This window comes from Nyctibius grandis, chromosome 15 (assembly GCF_013368605.1).
Source record: "Nyctibius grandis isolate bNycGra1 chromosome 15, bNycGra1.pri, whole genome shotgun sequence".
NCBI classification, from domain to species: Eukaryota; Metazoa; Chordata; class Aves; order Nyctibiiformes; family Nyctibiidae; genus Nyctibius; species Nyctibius grandis.
The window spans coordinates 13,529,050-13,553,976 of NC_090672.1; the positions used below are offsets into that span (position 1 = coordinate 13,529,050).

Genomic DNA, 24,927 nt, shown 5'->3' on the forward strand with positions numbered 1-24,927 from the left:
TCTTACCTTAATTTTCTAGGTAATTTCCCAGGTAATAAATGGGAAAATAGTGACTCACACAGAATGAATTTCCAGTGATTCCCTGTGACCACCAAGGTAATTCAGGGGATGAAGTTTTGTGGGATCTGTAGCATGCTGGTATGCCTAGGGTATGTTCAGAGGAACTTACTGAAGTGGATTTCATGAACTTGTGCAGCACCTTTTTGTTGATGAGGAAGGAGAGGCCAGTGGTAGGCCATAATTGATGGTGTCCTCATGCAGAGTAAACCCTCCTTTCTTTACCTGACCTAGCTAGGGATACAGCAAAAACAATTGGAAAGAACATGGTTCTTTTGGTGAAGGCAGTTTTAATGAGCACAACTAATTTTAGCGGTGATGTAGAAACTGCCTTTATGACATTTGCGTTGGAGTAGTTGGGGATAATTGGTAATTATCTGTCCAGAGCTTGTCCAGCATAGTGGTCTGCGTTGCCAAGATTTGTAGAGGGAGGTCTGTAGGAGAAGATTATATTACCACTTGGACTGTAGCTGGATGTAGCATCATCGGTAAGCTGTGGTCATCTGAGAGACTTCAGTGGATGAGGGAGAAAGTAAGAGTTCTGTCTTTGCCCCAGGCCACGCGTGTATGGGCTGTACATTGGTTTCTGGGACTCCACCGTAACGGTCTCAGCATTACTTCGTAAATTAGTTGAAATTTCAGCATTGTTCCATTGTCTGGACAGCTCCCAAAACTGCCGTTGAGTAATGTATCATTTCTGATACAGGCAATGTAATATAAACTTTCAAAGAAATAAAGGAGGAAACTTTAATAATAGCAACAATGCTTCTGATAATGACCCATCATGCATAGGTAGAAAGTGCTGGTCAAGCACTGATTTTTAAAAAAAATTTATTTATTTTTTTAAGAGTAAAGTCTCAGCCAACTTAATTTGGCTATTTGAGGTTCTTATGCCATCCTCTTCATTACTTTTTATATGAAGCAGATGACAATGGGGGAGCAGTGTGCTCCACAGGACAGTGCTCTTAGTATTTTCTTGTGCCATCCCTTTGTGACTAACACAAGTCAGCATTCCATTTTTTCACTAGTCCATCAACCGAGTTTGCAGTAGGGTGACAAACACCAAACTGGTCTGGAGCTGACTTCCTCTTCTCTCTAATGCTGTTAGGGAATAGGGGATGAATTATTCTGCCGAGCAGATGAGCTCTGTACTTCAGCTGATACTCTTTTGGCTTCTGCGTTCCTATGGATCTGTGAATTCCGTTCAATGTTTCATAGGGTCTGATAGAACAACCTAGCTTTAGACTATCTCATAGGATAACTTGATCAGCCTATTAGACAGGGAACAGAAACAGGCTAATAGGGTATGTCAACCTCTAAGAGAAATGTACGAGATTCAGTAGTTAGAAGTTTGGTAAATTCATAATGCAAGACAGTTTCTTCACAGCAAAGAAATAATTCAAGCTTAGGCTTCAGTAAACTTATTAAAAGCTACAGACTGAAGGGTAGCAGCGTTAGCAGCAGACGGTCTAATTCAAACAAGAATTCAAGTGGCAAGACCTGAAAATCTGTCTTGTGTGGTAGATCAGGCTGGGTAATCTGCTTATCCTTGATCCCACAGATAACCAGTTTCAGTTCTCTAATACTTCTGCAGCTCTAGCTTTGACTGTTATACTCCATGTGCCTGTAGTTTATGTAACTGTGAAGTCTGTGTGTACCTGAAGTTTGTACCCTGTAAATACACGCTGAGATCCAGGGTTTTCAGTCTTTGTTTTGATGTACTGCTTTTTTTTTGTCTTTTTTCCTTTTCCTTTTTAAATTCTCTGATATCTCATAAGCTGTTTGCCAAATAAAGGCAGTTGGCTTTCTTCTTGTCAGGTGACCTACTACTGCTTTTTCTTGTGTGCCTCTAAAAACAGATTTAGATACAAGAATCCAATCTCCCTCAAACCCAAAGACTGAGGATCATTTTCACCATCATTCTACATGCAGAGCACTGCCTTTTTCCCCCCCTGCTCCCATTAAAATTAAATAGTGTCTATCTTCTTGAGGGCCTGTGAAATAGAAACAAAAGAGGACATTATGTTGCTGAGTTGGCAGGCTGCAATTTTTTGATGAGAGGTAAACAGGATAATTAGTATATCGCCTGGCCTGAAAGTAATCCCTAGTTAGTGTAGGTACAGCTGTACCCAGCATGAATGGTAAATGGCTCGGCTTTACTCATGTTGTAATAGTGCCTCCTAATTCACAAGCATTGTTTATTAAGAAAAATGATACACTGGCCATCTTTACCTTACTAACAGCAAGGTTATCATCTTCTAGAATGTCTGATGAAAGTTCAGGTTGCAACTTTTTTCCATTAGTGTGGTGATTTGTAGTTAGATGCACAAAGGGAGTTTTGTGTTGCAGTGCCTAACTGAACAGTGTGCCAGTCCTGCAGTCTTCTGCCATGTCATAGGACGGGAGCTAACAAGATAAGTGTGCATGTCTGCATTGCCTGTTAAGAAAAGCCTTGGAAGAAGAGACGGGGACGAATATGCCTTAAATACTAATTCTGTCTAGAAGTGCGTCCATTTAGGATTCCCAAGTATAAGGCCCTTCCTGAATTTAGGAGCCTAAAGCCAGCTTGATCCTTTCTTCACACTGGTAAGTGATTCTGTGATGAGACTGTACTCTTGAGATGTGTTCTAAAATCCCACTGTGTGGTTAAGAATATAACCCCAATCTCTCACACAGCACCAGTCCACTATGGTGGTGTAACAGCGGTTGTTTCTCACGCAAACACCTTTTCTGACTTTGTGAATTTTCTCTGGCACAGTGAGCAGGAGAATGAGTGAGCTTTCGGGTGTTTTTGGGAAACTGTGTAAACGGGAAGGAGTCAGGTGAGCAGTTTGAAATTCCGTGATAATGAACATTTAGCTTTTTATCAGAAAAGGGGCTTTTCGACCAGACCAGGGAACTCAGAGTACTTGACAGCTTTAAAGGGTATGCCAGCACGAGGGAAGAAGCGGACTATTTCCACAGGAGGTGGGAGACGTGGTTTCAAGTTCCTGTCTTTAAGTAAGGCAGAGGAGCATTTTTTTAAACTTGGTTCTCCCACACTGATCACTGGGCTATTTGGTAAATGCCCCTCCCTTTCCCTCCCCCTCGGTTTCTGTGCTCGTTCCAATTCACAAGGCAAGCTAGAATAACACCTACCAGCTTAGTGTCTAAACTTTATTTGAATACAAGGGTAGTCAGAAATTATGAAAGCTGTTGAAAGTCTTGGTTAACAAGCTGATTAAGTCTGGCAGATGCTATTCCCAGAACATCACGGAAAACACTTTGTTCAAGTAACGAGCAAATGAAATGGGGAGACTCAATAGAGCAGTTTGAACTACTTTTATTGTCATAATCTGTAGAAAGCCACAACTAAATCTTAGGCAGCATTTAAGTCCAGCCTCTAAACGGATGTGAAGTTGAGGTCTGTCTAGAGGACTTAGTGTGAATGAATGGGAACAGCTAGATAAAAGCTAGCTAGATGTAGACAAATGTCCAGAGAGATTAAGGTGCACATGATCGTGTGATAGGGAAGGTACCTAAAGAAACAGCACGGAAAATTTGAACACAGAGTAGAAGAAAGTCAGCGCAAGGGTGAGTGACATAAGGGTAGGCCAAGGCCTCCGCTTCACAAATGGTGCTCTGCTTAGGGAGCTGTTAAACCTTGCTTGTGGGCTCTCTTGTTATTAATGCTTTGAATGAGAACGCTTCTCCATGGATTGAATAAGTCTACAGCTACTAGTAGTTCAGGGTGTTTTTCAGCATACTGTTCCAGTCCACGTATGAGCTCATGACTGTAAACTATAACATAGTTTGTAACGCAGGTTAGGAAATACAAACTGATCTTGCCAGGGCTCGAGGGGGCGTGTGTACGTGTGCATGCATGAACATACACCCCCCACACGCACACAAGCAGGGAATGGTTATTGAGAAGACAAAAAAAATATGTGTTAAAAATGGTTTATAAAATAATCAGGGCATGCTGTTATCTCCTGATTCCTGGAAGTGCTGTGTTTCTGTCATTAAAAAAAAAAAAAAAAAAAGTCTTGAGCCCCTCTTTTGATTGGGGGTGGGGCAGGAAGGGTCTCCCCTGTTTTCAGAAATGCTGCTGCTGCATTTGTTTTCTGACCTTGGAGGCACTTTTGATTTTTGGTTTATTACTGTTCAGTAATCTTTCTTTTCCAAGGCAAGAGCTTGTATGCGCTGCGCAGACACTTTGCCAGTGCTTTATAAAGACCTAGTATTCTGGGTGCTGGGTTTCCTGTTCATTTCCTTTCATACCCAGTGTAACTGTAGCTTTTACAGTTAAAGGCTCTAGTGCTATACAGGGCCTGTTCGTAACATGCCAGCTTTGCCAGACCAAGCACGGCTGGACCGCACGTTTTACAGGCTCCACAGCGCACCAGTGCTTTGCGCCTTCAGTAGGCCACGTGTGACAAGACGGAAAGCATTAACGGGCCTGCTGCGTTCAGTGCACCAAGAAGGTGCTAGCAGCTCTGCAGCAACGATGCTCAGTCCACAGCTGCAGGAAACGGCAGCATGCTCTGGAGCAGGCTCACTACACGTGCAGTGAAGTAAATGGCATTCAGGAAACAGACCACAGGGAGAGAACTTTTTTTTTTTTTTTTTTTTTTTTTTGGCTGCTGACATTCTTTACAGCATACTGAACACTGGAAGGTGACACTAACCAAGTGCCAGGGAGACACACACAAAGCTTACAGGGCAAAAAGGGTAAAAGCCAGGTAGGGGTCTTGCATGTGTAGACCTGCATCTGGTTTTGACACACTTCTCACAGAATTTATCAGGTGGGAAGGAAAAAGAATGATCATATCATTAAGTAAGTATGACACGTTGAGCCGGGAAAGGTTCTAACTTAGCACATAATTTCAGACAACCCTCTCTGTTAAAACAGAGATTTCATTTCCCCCCAACCTTTGGCTCATGGGAGACCATTAAGCTTTATCATACTGTATAAAATTAATTGTTAATACACAATGTGGTTATGGCAACATCTTATAGTTTTACATCATGTTTTCAACATACTGCTAGATTCCTTTCTGCATTGAAAACGTGGCCTGCTGAAACTCAGACAAATGTGACCCATTTTCTATTAGTGAAGTCATCACTGACATTGCTCTTTTCAGTAAGGCTGTTCTAATACAATAAATTTATTCCTCAATATTAAAAACAGGACATGAAGGGTTAATGACCATACAAGAGGCAGATTGTGATGGCAGCTTATATAGGTTGCCCCCTCCCAACAGTGCTGCACTTTCAGTCTTTAAAACACAGCATGAGAAATTTAATTGCATCCTTTTTATTTCAAATGCAGGATAATTCCCTGAGTAAGCACTTAATAAAACTTTTCCAGAACTTAAACCGGTGGAACAAGTTCACACAGCTGACGATGAGCTGGAGACAGCATGTTCTTTGGCCCAGGGAAGCAGAGGGCCGGGCAGGAGCTCTTTCCAAATTCATTTCCAAAACTTCACACTGCACTGTCACCAGCCTCCTTCAGTACAGCAGTCTCCCCCACATCTACATCTCCTCTCCAACTGATCTCGGGGTTTTGAGTTACTCTTTGACTACTCTGCCATGAAAGGGCTTTTTCATATTTGGTCTTAAAAAGTAATCCATGACCTGAAGAAGTAGGGATGGGGGGGAAAAAAAAAAAAAAAAAGAAAACAAAACAAACTGAAATGAGATTTCTGCACTGGTAAACAGAACAGCTCATTCCTTCCAGTTATAAAAAAATGGGTCCTCATAGTCTGGAAACTATGCATCCCAAGGCTTTGGAAGCAGAAGAAATATCATACACAGAAGGAAGAGCAGGTTTTTAAAATTGTACTATAAAATTTTAGACAGCTATGTATGTAGATTTTAACACCCCCCCCCACAAACACACTAAAGATTAAAGTAATGAATATACATGGCAGATAAGACATTTGCTCAATGACTTGTAAGGACAGCTGCGCTTACCTGGACAGTCTGCTGTCTCTTTGAATGCTCTTTTCTTACAGCAGCCCCGGCACATGTTAAACACACATTTATTGCCCTGTGTTGGGATGGGGGTGTAAAGAAGCTTGTATCAGTGAAAATAACATTGTTTACTATAAAAAGTAACACCAATACAGCTCTGCACATTCAGTCCTTTGGGGGGAGAAAAAAAAAAACACCAAAACCACGAAGTTGTATATTAGACTGAGGTGTGACTGCCTAAATGACCATGACAGAGTTGATGACAGCATTCAACTGTTTGTACATAGAGAACAAAAAAACCAAACAACAAAATTCCACATTCAACTTCTACAACATCAGTAATCTGTTGGGCAGCCTGAGCTACGCAACGTAAGCAGGCACGTGCCATAAGCACTTTGGAACAAGCATTATGATGTGTGTTGCAGGTGAGCTTGCTGTAGTTCTCTGCAAAAGTAGCATGTGAAACACAGTGCCTGACATGCTTGCTAACATCTGTAGCTATGCCTAAAATAAATGTTACCACAGCAATTACTTCCCTACTTGCAGCTTAAAATGTACCCGAGTATATATTAAAATATAACATATGACCCTTAGGGGACAGCAGCAGCTGAGTCTTGGCTAGTTGACATTTGGCTATACCAGACTGGGTGTCTGTGGTGCCTTGGCTCACACATGCTTAGTGATCACTTAGGAAAGTGGGGGTTTTTGTTGTTTGGCGTGTCTCCCTCCACCCCAATTAAATACGATCTAGGGGAAAAAAGGAAAAAAATATACAGGCCCAGTCACAAGATTTCAAGGGCTGCCTGCAACATTACAGCGATGTAAAAGCAAAACAAAAATGAGACTAAGCCCAGCTTCAGAGAATCATGGTTGACGCACCAAGCTGTGTCACGTGGATTAGCTATGAAACAGGATGGCTCTGAAAGCAGGCCAGGTGAATACTCAGTGTTTTTCCAATAATTTACAGCAAGAAAAACATTTTCTTCTGTAGCTGCAGCTCCAAATTGAGCCCCAGCTGGCTGCTATTTCTAAGGTGCTGTAACAGCGTTACAAAAGAGAGCAACCCCACACGCCTGTGTCCCTGGCTCCCCACCCTCATAGCTGTAATGCTACTTCGTTAGCTGCAACACAAAATTATTCCCTGCATCTTATTACACCCTGCTTGTATGTCTGCATGCACCGGTATATTAGCAGCAACAAATACACTCTGCTCACTCAGCTCAGCAATGTCTCCCTGTCAAGGAGACAGCTATGTTCCCCAAGGGAAAACAAACAAACAAAAGGAACTCTTTTCTAATATCAAGTATTTGACGTTTCATATATAAAGTTTCAAATATATATGCTATACACAATTTGGAAAACAGCTGGCTTGTTTAACATTGCTAATGGTGAAAGTTGATGTTAATCTGCTCGCAAAAACAGAGCTGAGAATGACTAGGTGCTCATTCTTGTTCGATTAAGATATTAAACAGTCCTGGGACAACATGGACCCCCGAGGGACACCACTCGTCACTGATCTCCAGCTGGACATTGAGCCATTGACCACCCCATGGTCATTTAATTTCCATTTAATGGAAGTGCTTTAATGGACACTGGCACTGACTTACCTTAGGGTTTCCACATTGATCACATTTTGCATATTTGGCTGGAAGAGGGAGGGAGGGGGAGAGAGAGAGAGAGATATTGATTTCAGCAATGTTATTTTTATGTGGAAGAAGTAATTTTTAAAAAATTCAGGACCAGACAAAGCTTGGCACTTTTCTAGCCAGACAGAGAGAGAGAGAGAGAGAGACTCTCTTTGAAATAAAAATACAGTACCTCAAAGAACAGTGCAAAGGTAAAGATACTTTGACTTTTTAAGTGCCTCTAAGCTAAATCCAAACATAGAAAATTTTAATCCTCACGCCAAGTGTAAAAGAGGACATCTGCTTGAAATGCATATGAAATTCCAATTTTGAATACTAGTGACAGCTACAATTTAGTTTGTAAAGCATTTTGATCTTAAAAAGACGCTTATCACGGATCAGTGACCTACTTCTTTGATCCTTGTTTTCTTTACTAATGAACATAATTTGAATCACATTGCCTACTACTGAAACTTCCCAGTAATCCCCCCTCTTTTTAAAGAAGTTTCTACGACTACATAAACAAGGAAAATAAATAGTGGCAATTCATGTCAAATGTGGTATCAGCAGCTTTCCATGCATTTATGCCAATAAATGGAACTTACGTTTTAAAGATGGATCAAAGCTTTTATTTGGGTTTCTTAACTTCTTTTTTTGCTTATTCTTTGACAGAAGCTCAGAATTTCCATCTTCCTCCTCTTCCAGAGCACGTTTTCCTCGCACACCTTTTTCAGTCCCACTGGCTCCATTCTCCTTGCATCTCTCCTTTGGCCTGAAACAGTGAATATCATCCTAAATTGGCTGAAGGGAAGATGTAGTGTTCCCTGGCCACTATTCTGGTTTACAGAAATCTGGGTAAACAGTAAACCTTTCTATCATGGCTGAGTTACAAGGAAGTATCATTGCCCTTAGAAGTGGAATAGAAAAACCTAACCTTCCTGTTAACATTGGCTGTTAGTAACAGACACACTGTCAGATATATCAGGTGGAAAGTCAATGAAAGTTGGACAGTTAAATTAGGCACCTGTTAACCTGTTATTATCAGGTTTTACTTAAGTATTTACTTAATTTACTTAAGTATTTACTTAAGTCTTAATCTTGCTTATTCTCTTCTCCAGCCCAATTTTCAAAACAGAAAGGCAATAAGCTATCTGAAAAGCTTGTCCATACAACACAAGCATCCTTTACAGAATACAATTTAATTCCCATCTTTGCTACCCTGGCAGTTACCAGCAACATCTGTGTTACATAAAGTACTGTCAGGTAGCGTATCTGTTGCACATCAGGTTCTCTTTCTGAGCTGCAGTGGAATTCTTTGTTTTTATTTTCTAGAGAGAGAGAGATCTGGGGGGTGGGGTCTAAAGGAGAAGATGCATGCAATGAGGAACATCCCCACAAACAAAGCAATAACCAAGAAAAAACCAAACCAGAACAGAACTGGATGGCTCTGTACTGACAGTATGGGTGAGAAAGGCCTATGGGTACCTGTCCATGTTAGAATAGGTAACTCACCCTGGCCTGATGTATGGCTGACAGACCCAGTGGAAAAAAGGCAACCCTTCTTTTGGCTTTTCTCCTTCTTTCTGATTAGCTATTTCTTCCTGCAGCATAGAGTTACAGTTAGTTTTCCTGGAGTTCTCAGGAAATACTCTAAATAATACTTCAAACTCCAGGAAACCACAAAGTGGAATTTAAAGCAACAGTTACTGACAGTTAAATAAAGGCAAAAAAACCTCTACTAAGATAGATTAATTGAAGCAGATTCGTAACTCCTAAATCAACTTTATCCCATGTAAAGCTCTTCAGGCTTAAGGGGCTGCTACTGTAGTAAACTACCAATATCAAGGCTGGTAAACCACAAAGTTACAATGAAGTAACTAACAGACATCAACTGCATGACATACGTGGTAAGTTCCCACCAAGTGTGGACAGTGTTGTTCTGGGAGATTAGGGCCCATCTTGGTACCTGGCATCGTAGTTTCAGCTCCCTGTTGACATCTACAATGCCCTCTAGAGTCTTCACTTTTGCTAATTCTTCACGCAGCTGCTGGTAAACTTGAAGCCTGAGGCAAATCCCAAACATCAAGTCACGTTTATTCATTATTGCTAGACTGAGGAGATAAACTAAAAAATGTCTTTATAAAAGATTTTATAGATTTTTCTTGCTGCACTTGCCTCTGGTAGAAGCTTATCTTCTTTCTTGTAAGTCGAGAGAAAAGCACACATACCTGCCCCTCTTTTCCAAATAAACACTTGACACACAACTTCGAGAGCTAATATGAACGTACAGTGCATCACCTCCTCCTCGGTAACTGCCCATGGCCATACTCTTACTCCACAATAAAGGCAAGACAGCTTGCCTCACAATGAACAAGGAGTTAGTTAACTCACATTAGCCACAAAGTGCCTGTGTGCATATGGGCAATTACCACACGGTAGCTGATGTGCTGTGAGCTCACGCCCTAGCTTATCTCGTGGTATCTTGTTCATTCCCCATGGCCTGTTTCCCAGAAACGCAGTGAAGGGTAAAGGCCTCAGCCCACATTCTCTCCAGCCAGGCCCAGGAAAGAAAACCTTGCAGCATACAAATTCTGGCCAAACAAATCCTTGTCCAGAAAAGCCAGACACTTGCTAAGCAGGACAAGCCCTGAAAACATTAAGAGTTCTCTGGAGATACTCACGTGTGATGCCAGAGCTTGAAGAGATGAGCCCTAACATAAGACAATGGACAAGGGTACTTCTGCACTATCTCCAGATACTCCTCAGCCATCTCCCACACCAATGGGTTTCGGCCCTCAAACAAAGCTGGGTTATGAAGATTACCTTCTAGGGAATGAAAAGAAATACTCAAACTTTCATTTCAGGATTGAAACAGAAAACAAAATCTAGGCTCTGGAGCTTGATCAGCTCTGCTGTGATTCTACCAGTCACAGACACATCACCCATGTACTCACAGAGAGGAACACAGGGTCCACAGAACTCTAGCCTGACCTCAGGATACTGTATTTCACTGCACAATTCTTAATTGAGCTAAATCACTCAAATCTAATTGAAGTACGTTTTCCAGAAAGGTATCCAATTTTGACCCAAAGACAGTAAAAAAATTAATAAAACATTGCTTTTGTTGCCCAGTGGTTGTCCAATACTTGGACAATGGGTGTGTTACCTTATGTCTGTATTCAGATTTGCCTGGCCTAAGTTTACAGATACTGCTTCTCACTATGCTTTTCTCTACTAGGTTCACACGCCTTTTGTTAACCAGTATTTTCTAAAAATAAGATTCTACAACCTCCCAGAAAATACGTTTCATTGCTTTAACTATGCGAGTGATTGGAAGCTTTTTCTGATGTCTATTCTAGCTCTTCCTGTAGGAAGTTATGCCAGTTCTTTCTTGTCCCAACCCAACACAAACCATCTGCAGGAATATTAATCAGCGGACGCACTTACTGCATCAAGATCCATTCAAAAACCATTCAACTGATTGACAGATGTCATGAAAATATTCCAGAACAACAGGAGTCCCGTATGCCTTTGTCAAATAATTAGACTTGAGCTGTCCACACAATGGTACTACAAGTCCAACCTAACCATTCTTACAAATCTTAAGTGATTCCTGGTCCTGGTTAAGAGATGGCCAGTATAAGAGGAGAGAGAATGGCCACTCAGCTTTCAATCAAAGCTGTTCACCAAGTCAGTCTGACGTAAGGTTTTAATAAATGTGTATGGGGCTGCTAAGAGTAAGAAACAGTTCGTATTCTCATCTACTATGAGTTTGTTTTCTTTACCTGCACTCATGACACCATGCACTCCTGTCTTACGGATACATTCTTCCACATCACTGAGACACTGGATGTTTCCATTTGCAAATACAGGAATGCTTACAGCTTTTCTGTACCAGTGAATAAAACAGATGCATGAAATTGAGAATTAGAGTCAACACAGAAAATAGCGTGTTAGCAGAAATCCACTAAGATTGGTACTGCTTACTAACCTGACAGCTTGAATGTGCTCCCAAGATGCCACGCCAGCAAGCGGTCCTTTCTGTTCTTTAGTACGGCCATGCACAGTCAGCAGCTAGAACACAAAGTGACGTTTACTTTTCACGTGTATGAACCACTGGAACAAATCCACTGACAAAAATTTCCCTTCACTACATACACTTCATAGATGCCACTGAATTCCCACTGCTATTTCAACAGTGCAGGGACTTTGGTATCGCAAAAAGGTATCAGCAACTCACCTGCCATGGCATGGTCTTGCGCTTCTTTCAGCTTGCTATTCCATGGCATGACAAGATCGTATCTTGGGAGAATCTACAGATTTCCTATTGCATTGGCTCCCATTTGTTGTTCGCTTTGGAATGTGTAACATGTTGATCTGGCTTGCTCCTCAGCAGAAGGCCTGAATACTGTCAGTACTGGCTCTAACTACAGACCATCTCTTCCGATGTAACTGGAGTCAAACCCTAGAAGGCTGCCTATTTCTTCACTAGTGGTGGCCATCTTTGATGCTGTTTTTTTCGATAGCCCTGTGGATTTCATGCATTCACACTGCCTCCTGCCAGCACTATGTCAGACTGAAATGCTCAACCACAGTGAAGGATGCTGCACTATGCAGTGATTACAAGAGAGACTGAACTCATGATGTCCTTCATGTCATACTACTGACCTGCTGCCTATGACCGCAAATACGTGTAATCCCCTTTTCTGTCTGTAATACAATGCAGCCTATTCACCTCCAAGGTACACTGAGATCTGGTCATCAGATGCTTTACATAGAGACACATGTCCAATGCAAGAGTACAGGGAGCAGCTGCCTCCTTACCTGGCAGCCAGCTTTCTCCAGCATCTGTGCATACTTCACTGTCTTGTCAATTTCTGGGAAAACGCGGATTTTGCATGTGATGGGAACAGAGAGCTTCTCGTTAGCCAGTAAAACTGGGAAAGATTGAAAAGACAGGTAAGTGGACTGCACAATGCTATGAAAAGTGCCTACTCTCCTCAAGATTTGATACTGAGTGTGGTATGGAAAAAGCCTGAAAAGTTAATGCTATGCAGTTCTTGCTGCTTAAACAATCAGGAATGTCCTCTGCAATCCTTATTGCATAAGTTAATCAAGTAATAGTAAAACATGAAACACAAAATCTGAATTCTGACAAGAAAGCATAACACAGTCAGCATTTAACAGCCCTGACATTTTCACTGCATCAAACCTTCACTTTCAAGGACCACCCCCCTCAAATCTTAATCATTGATACAGGTTTACTGTTGTCACAGGCTATTGTACTCCTCCTACTCTGCCAACAACATTAACACTTGCTTGTCCACCTTTCCTACAAGAGATGCTTTGTTTCTTTCCTTATTATCACCCAAATAATCATGACAAGTAGAGTCTTGTCCATGGCAAGCAGAGGCTTATCAACTGAGGTAGGCTGTGGACCCAATTAAGTAGTCAATGTAGGTTACAGAGTCAGGGTGAAATCTAGAACAACATGTTACACTCCCCCAGTCTTTACATAGTGCACGGAATCGGAAAACTACTAAAAAGAGAGCTAACGAAGACAGCCAACAGGAAAACACCGAGCAATGGCATGCCTGAAATTCTCTTCTCTTCAGAGCTTGGATGTATAACGTAGTAAGTCACCTGCTTTCTTCTAATCCAAATCCAAATCTAATGATAGGTACTTCCCATCACCCTTTCAAAGGAGCAAGCAAGGTGTATACAGGTGTAAGCAGAAAACAGCACTCCATCATTTTAAAGAAGGCTGGGGGAGAAGGAGGAAGAGGAAGCTTTGCCCACCTTTTATACAATAGCCTAATAAGACAACTCTCTTACTAGACAGCCTGGCTTCTCACCCAACCAGATGACCTGGGTTCTCTTCTCACCTTGAGGCTGTTCTGATTTGCATCTTTCACTCCTAAGAAAAGTGCCCTAACAACTATGAGGTTACTTGCTGGGCAGGGAAGCACTGTCTATCCTCCCAAGTTCTCAGCAGTGCCTTTGTGCCAAACATCATTCAAGACTCCCTGAACCACAGGGAATGCAAACAGAAGAAAGACTCTAACTTCACAGTTCAGACATTTGGTTTGAAGTGGGGTGAAGGCACATTCTCAGCTCTACACAATGACCAAAACCTTGCTTTTTACATCAGTTCCGAATGTATTTCTTAAAAAAATTAGATACTGCTCACAACTGCTACTGACAGTTTGAAAACATCCTACACAAATTTGGAAGAGAGAGGCATAACTTGCTATGGTGTGGACAGAAAGAGTATGCTGAGTTTATCAGAAAAGGGCAACTGTGGCTTCAAGCAGAAACACAACTCCTGGCACCCAAGAACTTCAAAGTGAAAAAGTAAGGCACAGGGAGTTTTGCTGTTTCTAGAGTTGGAGAGCCACTAAGCCATCATTAGATTGGGACTTAACTGACTCACTTTCACCTAAAGTCTCTTTCAGGTACTGAAGTCTTTTAGCAGATCTAGCATGAGTTTGTCGTGGGATACCACCAAATATCTTGCAGGTGCCACTGGAATACACTAAGAAAGAAAAATAAAAACCAAAACAAACACAACCCTCCCCAAAAATCCCTAAACCTCCTCTAAATTATAAGTTCACCCAATTCCCTGTTAAAGTGAAGCCTCTCTACATACTTACTCATTCTCTGAAGAAGATCCCACTCCTCTTGCAGAAATGCCCCGTAGTGACCTATAATAAAACAGCGTATGACAGACTTGAACAGAAGAGTAAGACTGAAGTATACAGCTTTCATAAACGTTCACATACAAAGATCCAGACACTCATATGCCTCACTGGCAGAAACAGTGTTGCCCAAACTGGAAGAGTTGGATCATTCTGTTCCCCATGCCACCCTAGATTTACAGGATAAACAATGAAGCCCTGCACCCTACTTTCACTGCTACTCCCTAAGGCTGGTGTGTTGACACTGGCAGCTCAAAGTCCAACTTTCAGGGGTTTATACCAGGTGTTTAAAAACTCCCTTCAGGATAAAACCTCATCAGATTGAAAGATCTATTTGCCCTGTACACCACTGATCATTTGCTCTTAGTCTCTGAAAGACACTGTGCAGTTACTGCACAAATCTTTCCTCAACATCCTAACTGATCCAAAACTTTCAAACACTGGTTCTGGTTTTCAAATATAGCTATCTTTGCAATATCTCTAAGGGATTCAGCAGGTGCTATCCTCTTATACGCTACTGTGAATAAACTCTGTGCAAGTATCAAGGAAACAGGAGACATTAAGTGCCTGCACGTTATAACTTTAAATGCAGTTTTGCAAAATTAGGCTGTTTTAGCAACTGAAATCAGAAAGAAAATCAAGCTCTTGCTAAAAATACGTTCTCTGAAGGATATTCTAGACACAACAGCTGTCACTCAAGAGAAGCTGGAATTAATTATTAGTATATCTAATTTTTGCTTTAGGTACTACAAAGCATTACCTGTTAAAGTGTGTGTAACTAAGTCTGACTTCAGCAATACTGCAGGCACCCCCCCACACCAAGGCTTAATTTGGTCCTCTTGATGTTTTATTGCCAATGTTCACATTTGAAAGATGCCATTTCTCTGTTTATCCAGGGTTCAGATTTGCACATACCTCTCTTTGCAATCATTTGGGGGCAACCCAAATTTAGGTCTATGGCATCGCAATAATCCTGAGCCAACAGTGCTGCTTGGACAAACACTTCAGGGTCATTGGCACAGAACTGGGAAAGACAAAGAAAAGGGAAATAATCAGGCAATAGCTTTTTTCAACTACTGACAACACATTATGATATAATTATGAAGCAACTACTTGCTACAGAAAACAGCCATAATATGCGCAGTTAATAATAGCAAACACCACTTCTCAAAAAAAACCCCAACAAACAAAAACTGTGACACTTACCAGCTAAAGATCCTCAACCTTCAAATGACAAAATGAGAAAGATGAACATTCCAGAGGCAAAGAAATATTTGTAGAATATCTTATATGTGGCCCCCAAGCATAAAAGGGAACAACTCTTAAAATCCCCTGTAGAACAAACATCTATAGCATTTTAGTACATAAAAGTGGTGCAGAAGAAGAGCTACCTGTGGTGTCTCTGGGTCTTGAGACATTTCAAACTTTGTAGATAGCAATAAGCACCACTGCCTCTAAAATGAATTCACATTAGTGTGGAGTGTGAAATAGACACATTGGGCTGTTAGTCAAACGCTCAGTCTTAATTTAATTATAATTACACTTAAAGCACAGTACAAAAATCAAATTATTAAGAAAAATTAGGTTAATTTGAAGCTGCTTTGCTCAAGAGGACAGAGCCAGACTATTCTTCGCATTGATGCTTTTAAACAGATTTTCTAAAATTCATTATTAACAAAAACCAGTGCTATCACATCTTTAAATATGGGTTTAAACTCAAACACATGTGAGCAGAAGGTATTACTTAAACCCTACAGCACTACATAAATTATGGCTGACACCAACTAAAACCAGAAAAGGCGTTTGCTTTCTCCGAGATGATTGAAACAATGGAAAGCCTCCAACCAAGCCACATCAGTGAGGGTTTTTACAAAGTACACAAAGCCTATAGAGCAGGCTGGGCTCAGACGTACCCCTGCCTAATCTATTTCTAAGAGTCTGTGATTAAAACCCAAGCCCGCCCAGAAATGTTGCAGAAGTCAGTAAGGGTTGCTGTACTGGGTCAATCCAAAGATTAACCTAGTTAGTTGTGTGCCTTATGTCCCACAGTGGCCAGTGGGAAGAAGGATAATACATCAAGCTCACAGTAACTGACGCTCTTCGAGTAGGCTTGCCCAGAACACACAGCTTACTGAGCTAAAGATTGGTGTTCAAAAGACTTACAGCTTTCTAAGACTTATTTATATTTCAGCCACTTGATTTTTCTTCAGCAAAAGAAACTACCTCCTGTGGAAAAAGGAGAATATGCAAAGTTGTACTGAGAGAGACCAAAGGTCCACCTCGTCCTGCTCTGCTCCCTGCACCCCTAGATGCCTAGGGAACAGCAGAAGCTGGAAAGCATCTTCAAGGGCTTTGGAAGCAGAAGTGGTGTTTCCTGCACCTAATGACCCTCAATAGAGTTTTCTTTCATTTGCTTTCTAAACTCATGTAATCTTTCAGCATCCAGTACATCCCATGGTAATGAATTTTGCAGTTTGTAACTATCACTGCCCTTACTTAACACTCGTTTCCCATTTGTCATCTTCAAGCCAGTCATACTTTCACAGATTTATCTCTCCCCTCAGTCAGGGGAGACACTTCTCTTCCAGGGTGAAGAGTCCTCATCCATTTAACTGCTCTGCATGTGGAAATCACGCCATCCCTCTGTTCATGCTGTCTGTCTTTCCCTGCATTATTCTCCAGCTCCACAGGCCCCCCTCCCTCTTTCTTGGGGATGGAGTGAAGTATGTGAACCTCACACAGTACTCAAGAAGCAGAAGCAACACAACGTTAAAAGTGTGTCCTATCTTCCTTGCATCGTTTTTCTATACCTAAGTGCTGAGTTCATGATTTCAGAGAACTACTCAAAAAACTGTGATCCTTCCTGAGCAGCATCAGATCTAGAATAACACTTGACTCTAGAAGACCAGCTGCACTCTGTCTCTAAAGATGAGGTGTAGAGGACTGAAATCCTGTGAGAAGTCTAGTGCTGCAGGCTCCAGTGGTTAAGATACCAAATCCTCTTTACTAGACAAGCAATAAACATAAAACAACACTCATCTTCGTGAGCCAAGTACTGTTAGCGGTATTTAGGTGACTAAAATGAGATTTCTGTCATCCTGTCATCCGGTGAGCCCCGGGAAGCTCCTCCCGGCAGCGCCCGCCACCGCCCCCGGAGCGGTGGCTGACCGGGCAGGGGAGGCCGGGTCGGACGCCGGTGGCGCGGCCCGGCGGCCCGCGGCGCTCACCTGAACGATGAGCGGGCGGTCCTCGGGACAGGCCTCGCCGTAGAGGTTCTCGCGGCGGTAGTTGGCGTCCCTGAGGAAGACCTGGGCGTGCAGCATCGGCGTGTAGCAGAGCTGGGCGCCGTGGCGGCGGCTCAGCAGCCTCCAGGCCAGCTCGCTCTGGTCCACCATGGGCGCCACCACGTAGTGGGCGCTCCGCAGCGTCTCCCTCCAGAAGGCCTCTCCGCGCAGCTTCGGCATCTTCCGGCTGCCCGCCCGTGCGGCGCTGCGGCACCTGCCGCCCCGCGCCGCCGCACCGGGGCCCGCAGCCGCCGCCAGAGGCCCGGAGACGGGCGCGATCGCTGGGCCCCGGCAGGGGAGCGAGACGGCCGCCGGTGCCACCGCCATCTCGCTCCGGCCGGCTCAGCGGTGCAGCCCCGCGCCGTCCCCTCCGGAAACCGCGGCGCTGGCAGCAGGGGCCGCGCGCGAAAGGATCCGGGCAGGCGCCAGGCCGGCTGTGAGGGGAGGAGGCCGCGCCCTGGGTTTTACTCGACTTTCGTCTCAGCACCAGAAAGCTTCTCTACTTTTGCTGTCTGGTATTGCTATTTAAAGTCACCACTTCTGTTAAACTGTGGCCCTTCGTGCATTTTTTTTTAGCTATCATCTTTGGCAAGAGAGGCATATTTCCCCTCAGGAAGGTGGTAGAATAGAAAACAAAGTTAATAGCTTTAATGCTTATGACTACATGTGCTGTGCTGTACATTCTTATTCTTACTATTAAGGCATTATTGCAGATTTCAGGTATACCACCCACCACTTCAGAATAGCAGTGTGACTGTGAGCCTAAATAAGTTTATAGGGCCAACTGGAGACTGTGTTTTTCAGTCTCAAGATTAAGACCAGCATGGTGCAGAGAAGCCTGTGAGAAGCTAGCTGAAAAGGAGGAGGGAAAGCGAGTATCAGCTGACAAGAGACTCCCACTTCAACTTCACAGAGAAGGGTAGATGTGAAGGACTTGGCTTCTGCCCTTGACTTCTCAAAACAAGCAACTGCAGTATTTGAGTTTGCATTGTATTATTGTTCTGCCTCTGTCTATCTGACAGACTACTGAGAAACAAGAAGCAGCATCAGTGCTAGTAAGGTTTTTATTTTTGGCACACTGTATTCAGCGGCCAGTTACATAATGGGTTACAGGCCAGCAACTCATAGTTAGACAATTATAGAGAAAAACACAAAACCAAAACAACCTTCTGCTTGAGGAACTTCTATTACTAAACCAGTACCTTCAAGCTTTGCTTAGATGAGACCATGCACATTTATGTTTACACAGAGAACTTGTCCAACTTCTGTTTCGACAGCTGGAACAGCGTTAGTCCTTGCTCTCTCCACATAGCCCATTCAGACTTGTTAAACACTTTAGCACAGAACTATTGTACCTGTTTGCTTAAATTACTCCTTTCTCCTTCTAGGTTTTCAATACAACCAAGGCAAGTAGGAGTCTTTCAACTCTTTTTTCATGCTCACTACAACTGCCAGTAGTTAAATTTAAAACAAACCAACCAACCACTCCACCTTTGTTTTATGTAGCATCCTATGCTAGGATGTGCACAAATAGTATGTACTAGTTATAATGCAGTCCCATAGTATGCACATGTGCCCAGTTCACATAGCCACTCTTCAGTATTAGATTCTTTGCAGCTGTAAGGCACCTCACCCTCACACACTGCCCGCTTCCCTCCTTCTGTTACCACCTAACACCTAGTCATCATACCTAACAACTTAATAGCAGTTATACCCATTGCCTAACACTCTCAACAACATTGAGGTAGATGCTATTAGTCTCATTTTACAGATGGGGAAACTGAGGCAGAAGCATTAATGGCTTGTCCAAAACCACAACAACAGAGCCAGAGTTAGAATTTGAGAGTTTCCGCTTCAATCATGTGGGTGTGTAGTTTGGTTTTATCTAAGGTACCTAAACCATGGCAACAGGAAGCCACGCTCCAGAAGTAGTAGTTGTCTATTATTTTTATTATTTCTACATACTCCAAATCAGATATGCCAGCAGCTGTTTTTGCTTTATACCAAGAAATGAGAGATTTCAGATGAAACACAGGATTAAGAAATGGTGGTAGAGAATAAGACAAAAAGCCAACCAGTGATCAATTCTGTTTAATACTAGGAAAGCCAAAGAGAAAAAGACACACTTCAGACCAAAAAATATTAAAGAAAAAAAAAAAAAAGAACAAGACTTATTTTGGAAATGCTTTAAGCTGACATTTTGGTTTGACAAAATTGTCAAAAACCAATTGACAGTTGGTTTTATTTCAGATTTCACAAAAGAAATACGTTATAAAACTAAAACCAGTTAACCTAGCCACTATCAACAGAGGGTGGTATAAGCAAAAGACACTAGGTCAGAACCTGCAGTGAAGAGCCACCCATTCCTGCCACTGGAGTGCTCCTGTACTAACAGGATACTTCACTGGGGGATAAAGATGGAGAGAACTGAGGTTTTACAGCAGTTCTGAGAGGCACAACAGCTCCTCCTAGTTGGTGCTTTGTTGCTACCCAGGTCTCCTCTGTATCATAAGTGTAGCAAGGATTCACTGATTTCAGAAAGGACAGAATTCAGCATAGCAAAGGCAAGAAATTTTTTTAATTGACTTTTATGCAAGTTTCCTTTAAAAAGGTACTATATCTGAAAATCATACCATCAAACTGATTACTTAGCTAACTTATGTGGGATCTCCAGTCTCATTACTGAGAGGAAAATGAACACACAAGGCTTATGCAAGCCCTGTGCTAAGCAAAATATACTGGGGCTTTGGGCAGAAGCTTGCATGTTTGCCTGAGCTTTGGTTATGGGAGAGCAGGTGTAGGAGGATTGTTCAGTTATTGTTGAAGAATTCTATTTCCTCACCCCGTTCCAAATGTCCTCTGGGTGGTGAGATGGGAGGTGGGAGGGAATAAGGTAAAGTAATAATCTTAATGCTTTACTAAGGTTCTGATACAGCAGAGCACAGAACCTTGCACAAATATAAACAAAGCACCTGCCTAGGGACAGCTTTGTGTATTTTTACCACACTCAAGTTAAGGCTGTTCAATACAGTGGCATCTGTCAAACAATCCACCCTTCCTCCCCACCTCCCTCTCCTCAAAAGAGTGGATGATGGCAAGAACCCTCCCTTCTACCTTTTCCTTTCTGAACAGGGCAGGGCAGTGGGAGAAAGAAGAAAAACAAAACAAAACAAAAAACCAAAAGAAACCAGCCTGTTCCAAAGATGCACTTTGGTTTAACAAATGGGCAACTTCCCCTTGTAGAATAAACCTTCCCCTCCAAAAAGGAATGTTTCTTTTCTCCTATAACCCACGATAAATTAAAACCAAGTAAGAAGTCTCTGGTTTGACACAATAAATACTTAGAATATATCAAATTAAAAAAATATAGTTACAAAAGCCTCAATGGAATTCTCTTTCTGACCTAACTACAGACAGATTCTTCACAGACAAAAGGTATCTCCGAAATCAGCTGCAGCTCCTCTCCCTGCTCACTGGGCTTGGTCAACAAGTGCTATCACATACCCTTTGGAATACTGTTAAGACAAAACAATATAGAGCACAAGAAACCTACTCCTAAATTTGTTTTTCATACTGCCAAGGGTGTAGAGGAAGCAACCATTGGTGGGGAACCCTCATTGCAGTGCACAGTGACAGAGTCACAGCACTAGAGTAACACGGACAGGGATACTAGGGGAAAACAAAGCATAGGAACGGAAGAAGAGAGAACCCATAAAAGCTGGTAAAGGAAAAGATGAGCAAGGAAGAGAGAGAAAAGGACCAGTCAAGTTCAGCTGGACTTCCCAGTTCTGGCAGCAGAGCAGATGAGATGTTGAACAACAGGAAGAGTTCCTTGGGGTCTGTCATAACAAGGAATGTTGTTGGCATTTTCTTCACCATTGACAGTAAGCAGAAGTTGTTAACCCTCTCTGACACTGACACGTGGCTCTGCGAGTGAGCTGTGGATGATCCCGATAATTGATTCAACGCCATCTCCCTCCAATAAGGTGCGGTGATCCCCTTCGATAATATGGACAGATACTTTCCCATCGCATACCTGCAGATACGAGAAAGAAAAACTTTACATTCACAACTTACCATCAGCTGGTCATCTATCTGTTTTAGGTTTGTCAGTCTTCTAAGTTACTCATAGTTTACACCACTGTCTCTATCAATCTAATTTGAAAACAGCACCAGTTTTACTCTGACACATTTTCATAGATCAGACACAGGGCATTGTTTGGAGCCAGTGTTTTAAAGCACAATAGTTTGACAGCCTGGCAGGTGAGCCACTCAAATATAAGCCAGGCAGGAAGCCAAGCAACCTGATACTAACAGAATAATTTACCTACGATATCAAAGAATGAATGATGAAGTAGCTACTTCCGAGCCCTTAAGAAAATCAAATAACCCTCCGCTCCACCTGATCTTTCTCCCAGCACCATAAATCTTCCTTTAAGGTCATTACGTAACTTTGACGTCATTATATCACTTTAACAACATACAAGGTAGCCTGGAATCAATAACAAATACAAGTTAGAAGTCTGAAGGGATAGGAGATGCCAGAAGCAGGACGGTAATTCTGAAAATCGCTTCCTTTTCCCTGATATCTGTACCATAATGTAAGACACTTAACCCTTTTATGTGAACAAGGGATAAAGAACAGTGACCTTATCTGGACTACAGGCTGAGAAGCTAAGTTTTTTAGGCCCACAAGAAACCCACATACTAACTTAAGCGGTCCACAAAAGGTAACTAAGAAAAAGCCACCTCTATTGTCAAAAGGCTGACGCTTGCTCTTCAGAAGTCTGCCCTCATGCATTGGACAAACTTTAAGGGTCTAAGTGAAAGAAGGAGACTAAAAGTTACTTCTGTCAAGTTATACCCTTTTAACATCTTTATTATCTAAAGTCTATCTAGAGAGATGCAAGAATCAACTATAGGAAAAACTTTTCCAATATAGAGGCTAGAACTCCTCCTGGCCCTCACTACCCTGAGAAAAAGCCTGGAACCAATCAACTCATTTGCTTTTGGAGACTTAATTCTTGCTAGAGCACAACAGCTACAGAACGATCATTTTTTTCAGGTTGGTTTCGTCCCTTCTCCCTCAGTAACGATGATCTTCCATGCTTTTCTTTTGCTCCCCCAAATATCAGGAGAACCTCAACAGTCACCAGTGAGCCTCAGACTGACCTCTGAGAGTCTGTAGTCTCCACCCAGACCTTCTTCATATTCATTGTGAGATTTTGCTCGCATCAGTGTCACATTTCCATGATACTTGGACTCCGGTATATACTTGTCAGCAGCCTTCAGTTTATGGTAAAAGGAAGCAGCAGCAAAGCTGAGTGCTTCACGATTGATGTTTGTATGAATCTGAGTTATCAGGTCTGCAGCAGCATTCACACGAGCCTCCAGATCTTTCAGCGGCAGAAGAACCTCCAGCAGCTGGAAATATTAATTTTTTTTTTCCCATTAGTCTCTGAGAATCCATCTCCATTAAACAAAAAACCCACACTCCTCTTGTGCAACATAAAGAGATATTAAAAAAAAAAAAAAAAAAGAAACATTACCTTGTTGTATTCAATGCCTGTAAATTGCTGAACAAAGGCACACAATGCTTCAGTTTCCAGTGCAGCCTCATTCCCTTGGGTCAGCTTGGCTCTGTAGCTCTGAAAAAGAGAATAATAAAACGTGAACATGAGAGGGATATGCCTGACCTTGAATGTTAGATACAAACAATTACAGAACAAAGGGCTTTAAAGCGTGAAAAAGGGAGGAGGGGGGGAAAGAAAAAAAAAAGATAGACTGAAGCTTGGGGTGGGGTGGAGGAGGAAGATTCCTTGAGGACAGATTAGAAAGCAAATCCACAGGTAGCAATTGCCAAGAGCCTAGTATCCTCTAGAAAGTACAATGAAAATGGAAAGGAAAGCTTAAGCAAGGTTTCCTAGCACCCCTTCACAAGGATTTGTCTTGCAGGCGCCAGGATCTCCCACAAGACATACTAATATTATGATTTACATTAGCAAGAGCAACATTTGTGTTTCAGCCCTTGCCAGTTAAGGAAGACCACCCCTCATATGCTTCCACCCTTCAGCCATCCCTAAGAATCCACTGTCTACACTGTCTCCCAAACGCCCCTCTCAAAAAAAGTCTGTCAGCTTTTCAGATGGCTCATATCTACAATAGTAAGCTCCCAGAACATGAGCCCTGATGACACAGGATGGTCCCCAGACAGAAGATTTTCTTTGTATCTCTTACCTGCGTGTATGCTGCAACGAAGGAATGAGACCCATCAAAGAGGAATAGACTGTTGAGTGCATGGGAAGCATTTTGTTGTGCTTGCAGTTGGGAGCACATTTCAAAGGCTACACAGGCACCAAAAGAATATCCAGCAATGCGGTAAGGTCCTTCAGGCTGTATCTGCTTCATACAGTCAATGTAATAGGCTGCCAGGCTCTGTATGCTGTCCAAGGGAGCAGCTAGAACATGGAAGTGAGAGTCCAGTGAAAACATACTAGCAGAGACAATTATGTTTTCATGAGCTCAGAAACAACCCTGTTGGAAACATCCAAGTTATTTTGAAGTTACGTTTCTAAATTATGGTTGGCAACTTACATTTTGGACAAGGAATAGTAATGTTCCTGCTTTCTAGAGACAGGCAGAACAGCATGCCTTGTTTTTCTCCTGCATGGTTATCTGCTGGCAGGGACTCAAGGCAACATCCAATGGTTCCATTCCCCCGTACATAAGCTCTTCAACCTAGCCTAGTACTCTCGTTACCTGGGGGTGTTTGACACAACCTGATGCAGACTATAGGTACTGATGCTTGATCCTCAGAGTTTAAGAGTCTAGAAACAAAGCTCTCTCTATAAGGCAACTAAAATTAAGAATGTTATGTTTACAAATTCAAGATGCTGAAGAACTGAGATACCTTTTGTGCACTGGAGCCCATAGCAGGGCATATGAAGTCTGGAGGCAAGAGTATAGAAAACTGCAATGGATCCTTCAATGGGGTGAATGAGGAAAAGAGGGCGCTCTGTGCTCTGAATATCATTGAGACGGGTGATCGTTGGCCCTTCTGGGTTCACCAACAAGTTGTTCAAATCTAGTTTTGGAGGTTCGCCTGGGCCTGTCTTCATCAGTTGGGATGGCTTCAGCTCTTTGAAGGGAAGCACACCAGACAAACACAATCAGATTCAGGATCAGTCTTAGTCATGTAGCCATAGTCCTAAAGAAGAATCTCAGGGCTGCTCTGGATCAGCCCATTGGCTCACTAAATCATCAAGGCAGACACAGAGGGATCTTCCTATTGTCAGTTGCTCTGCA

At 42.4% G+C, this 24,927-nt stretch overlaps 2 protein-coding genes across 3 annotated transcripts in view; both read right to left on the reverse strand.

The window, feature by feature from the left end:
- Positions 1-3,192: 3,192 nt before the first annotated feature.
- On the reverse strand, positions 3,193-17,858 carry DUS1L (dihydrouridine synthase 1 like). Of its 2 annotated transcripts, XM_068413391.1 has the most exons (13): positions 17,566-17,858; positions 15,254-15,362; positions 14,294-14,344; positions 12,465-12,577; positions 11,632-11,714; positions 11,426-11,529; positions 10,322-10,466; positions 9,607-9,703; positions 9,153-9,241; positions 8,246-8,412; positions 7,623-7,660; positions 6,016-6,091; positions 3,193-5,676 (listed from the first exon to the last, which is right to left on the reverse strand). In XM_068413391.1, exons 1-13 carry the CDS (start codon positions 17,800-17,802, stop codon positions 5,525-5,527), a joined length of 1,461 nt encoding a protein of 486 aa, XP_068269492.1. In that variant the 5' UTR covers positions 17,803-17,858; the 3' UTR covers positions 3,193-5,524. The 2 variants fall into 2 exon arrangements, with proteins under 2 accessions (XP_068269492.1, XP_068269494.1); XM_068413393.1 differs by lacking the exon at positions 9,153-9,241 and having other exon boundaries at positions 9,545-9,703.
- A 1,345-nt stretch (positions 17,859-19,203) lies between these two features.
- Positions 19,204-24,927, reverse strand: part of FASN (fatty acid synthase) — a 45,139-nt gene continuing 39,415 nt past the window's right edge. Inside the window, exons 39-43 of the mRNA XM_068413115.1 lie at positions 24,533-24,760; positions 23,860-24,080; positions 23,172-23,270; positions 22,795-23,046; positions 19,204-21,658 (exon numbers count right to left, since the gene is read on the reverse strand). Coding sequence (XP_068269216.1) covers positions 21,521-21,658; positions 22,795-23,046; positions 23,172-23,270; positions 23,860-24,080; positions 24,533-24,760 — 938 coding nt within the window. The 3' untranslated portion in view covers positions 19,204-21,520. The remainder of the gene's footprint in view (positions 21,659-22,794; positions 23,047-23,171; positions 23,271-23,859; positions 24,081-24,532; positions 24,761-24,927) is intronic.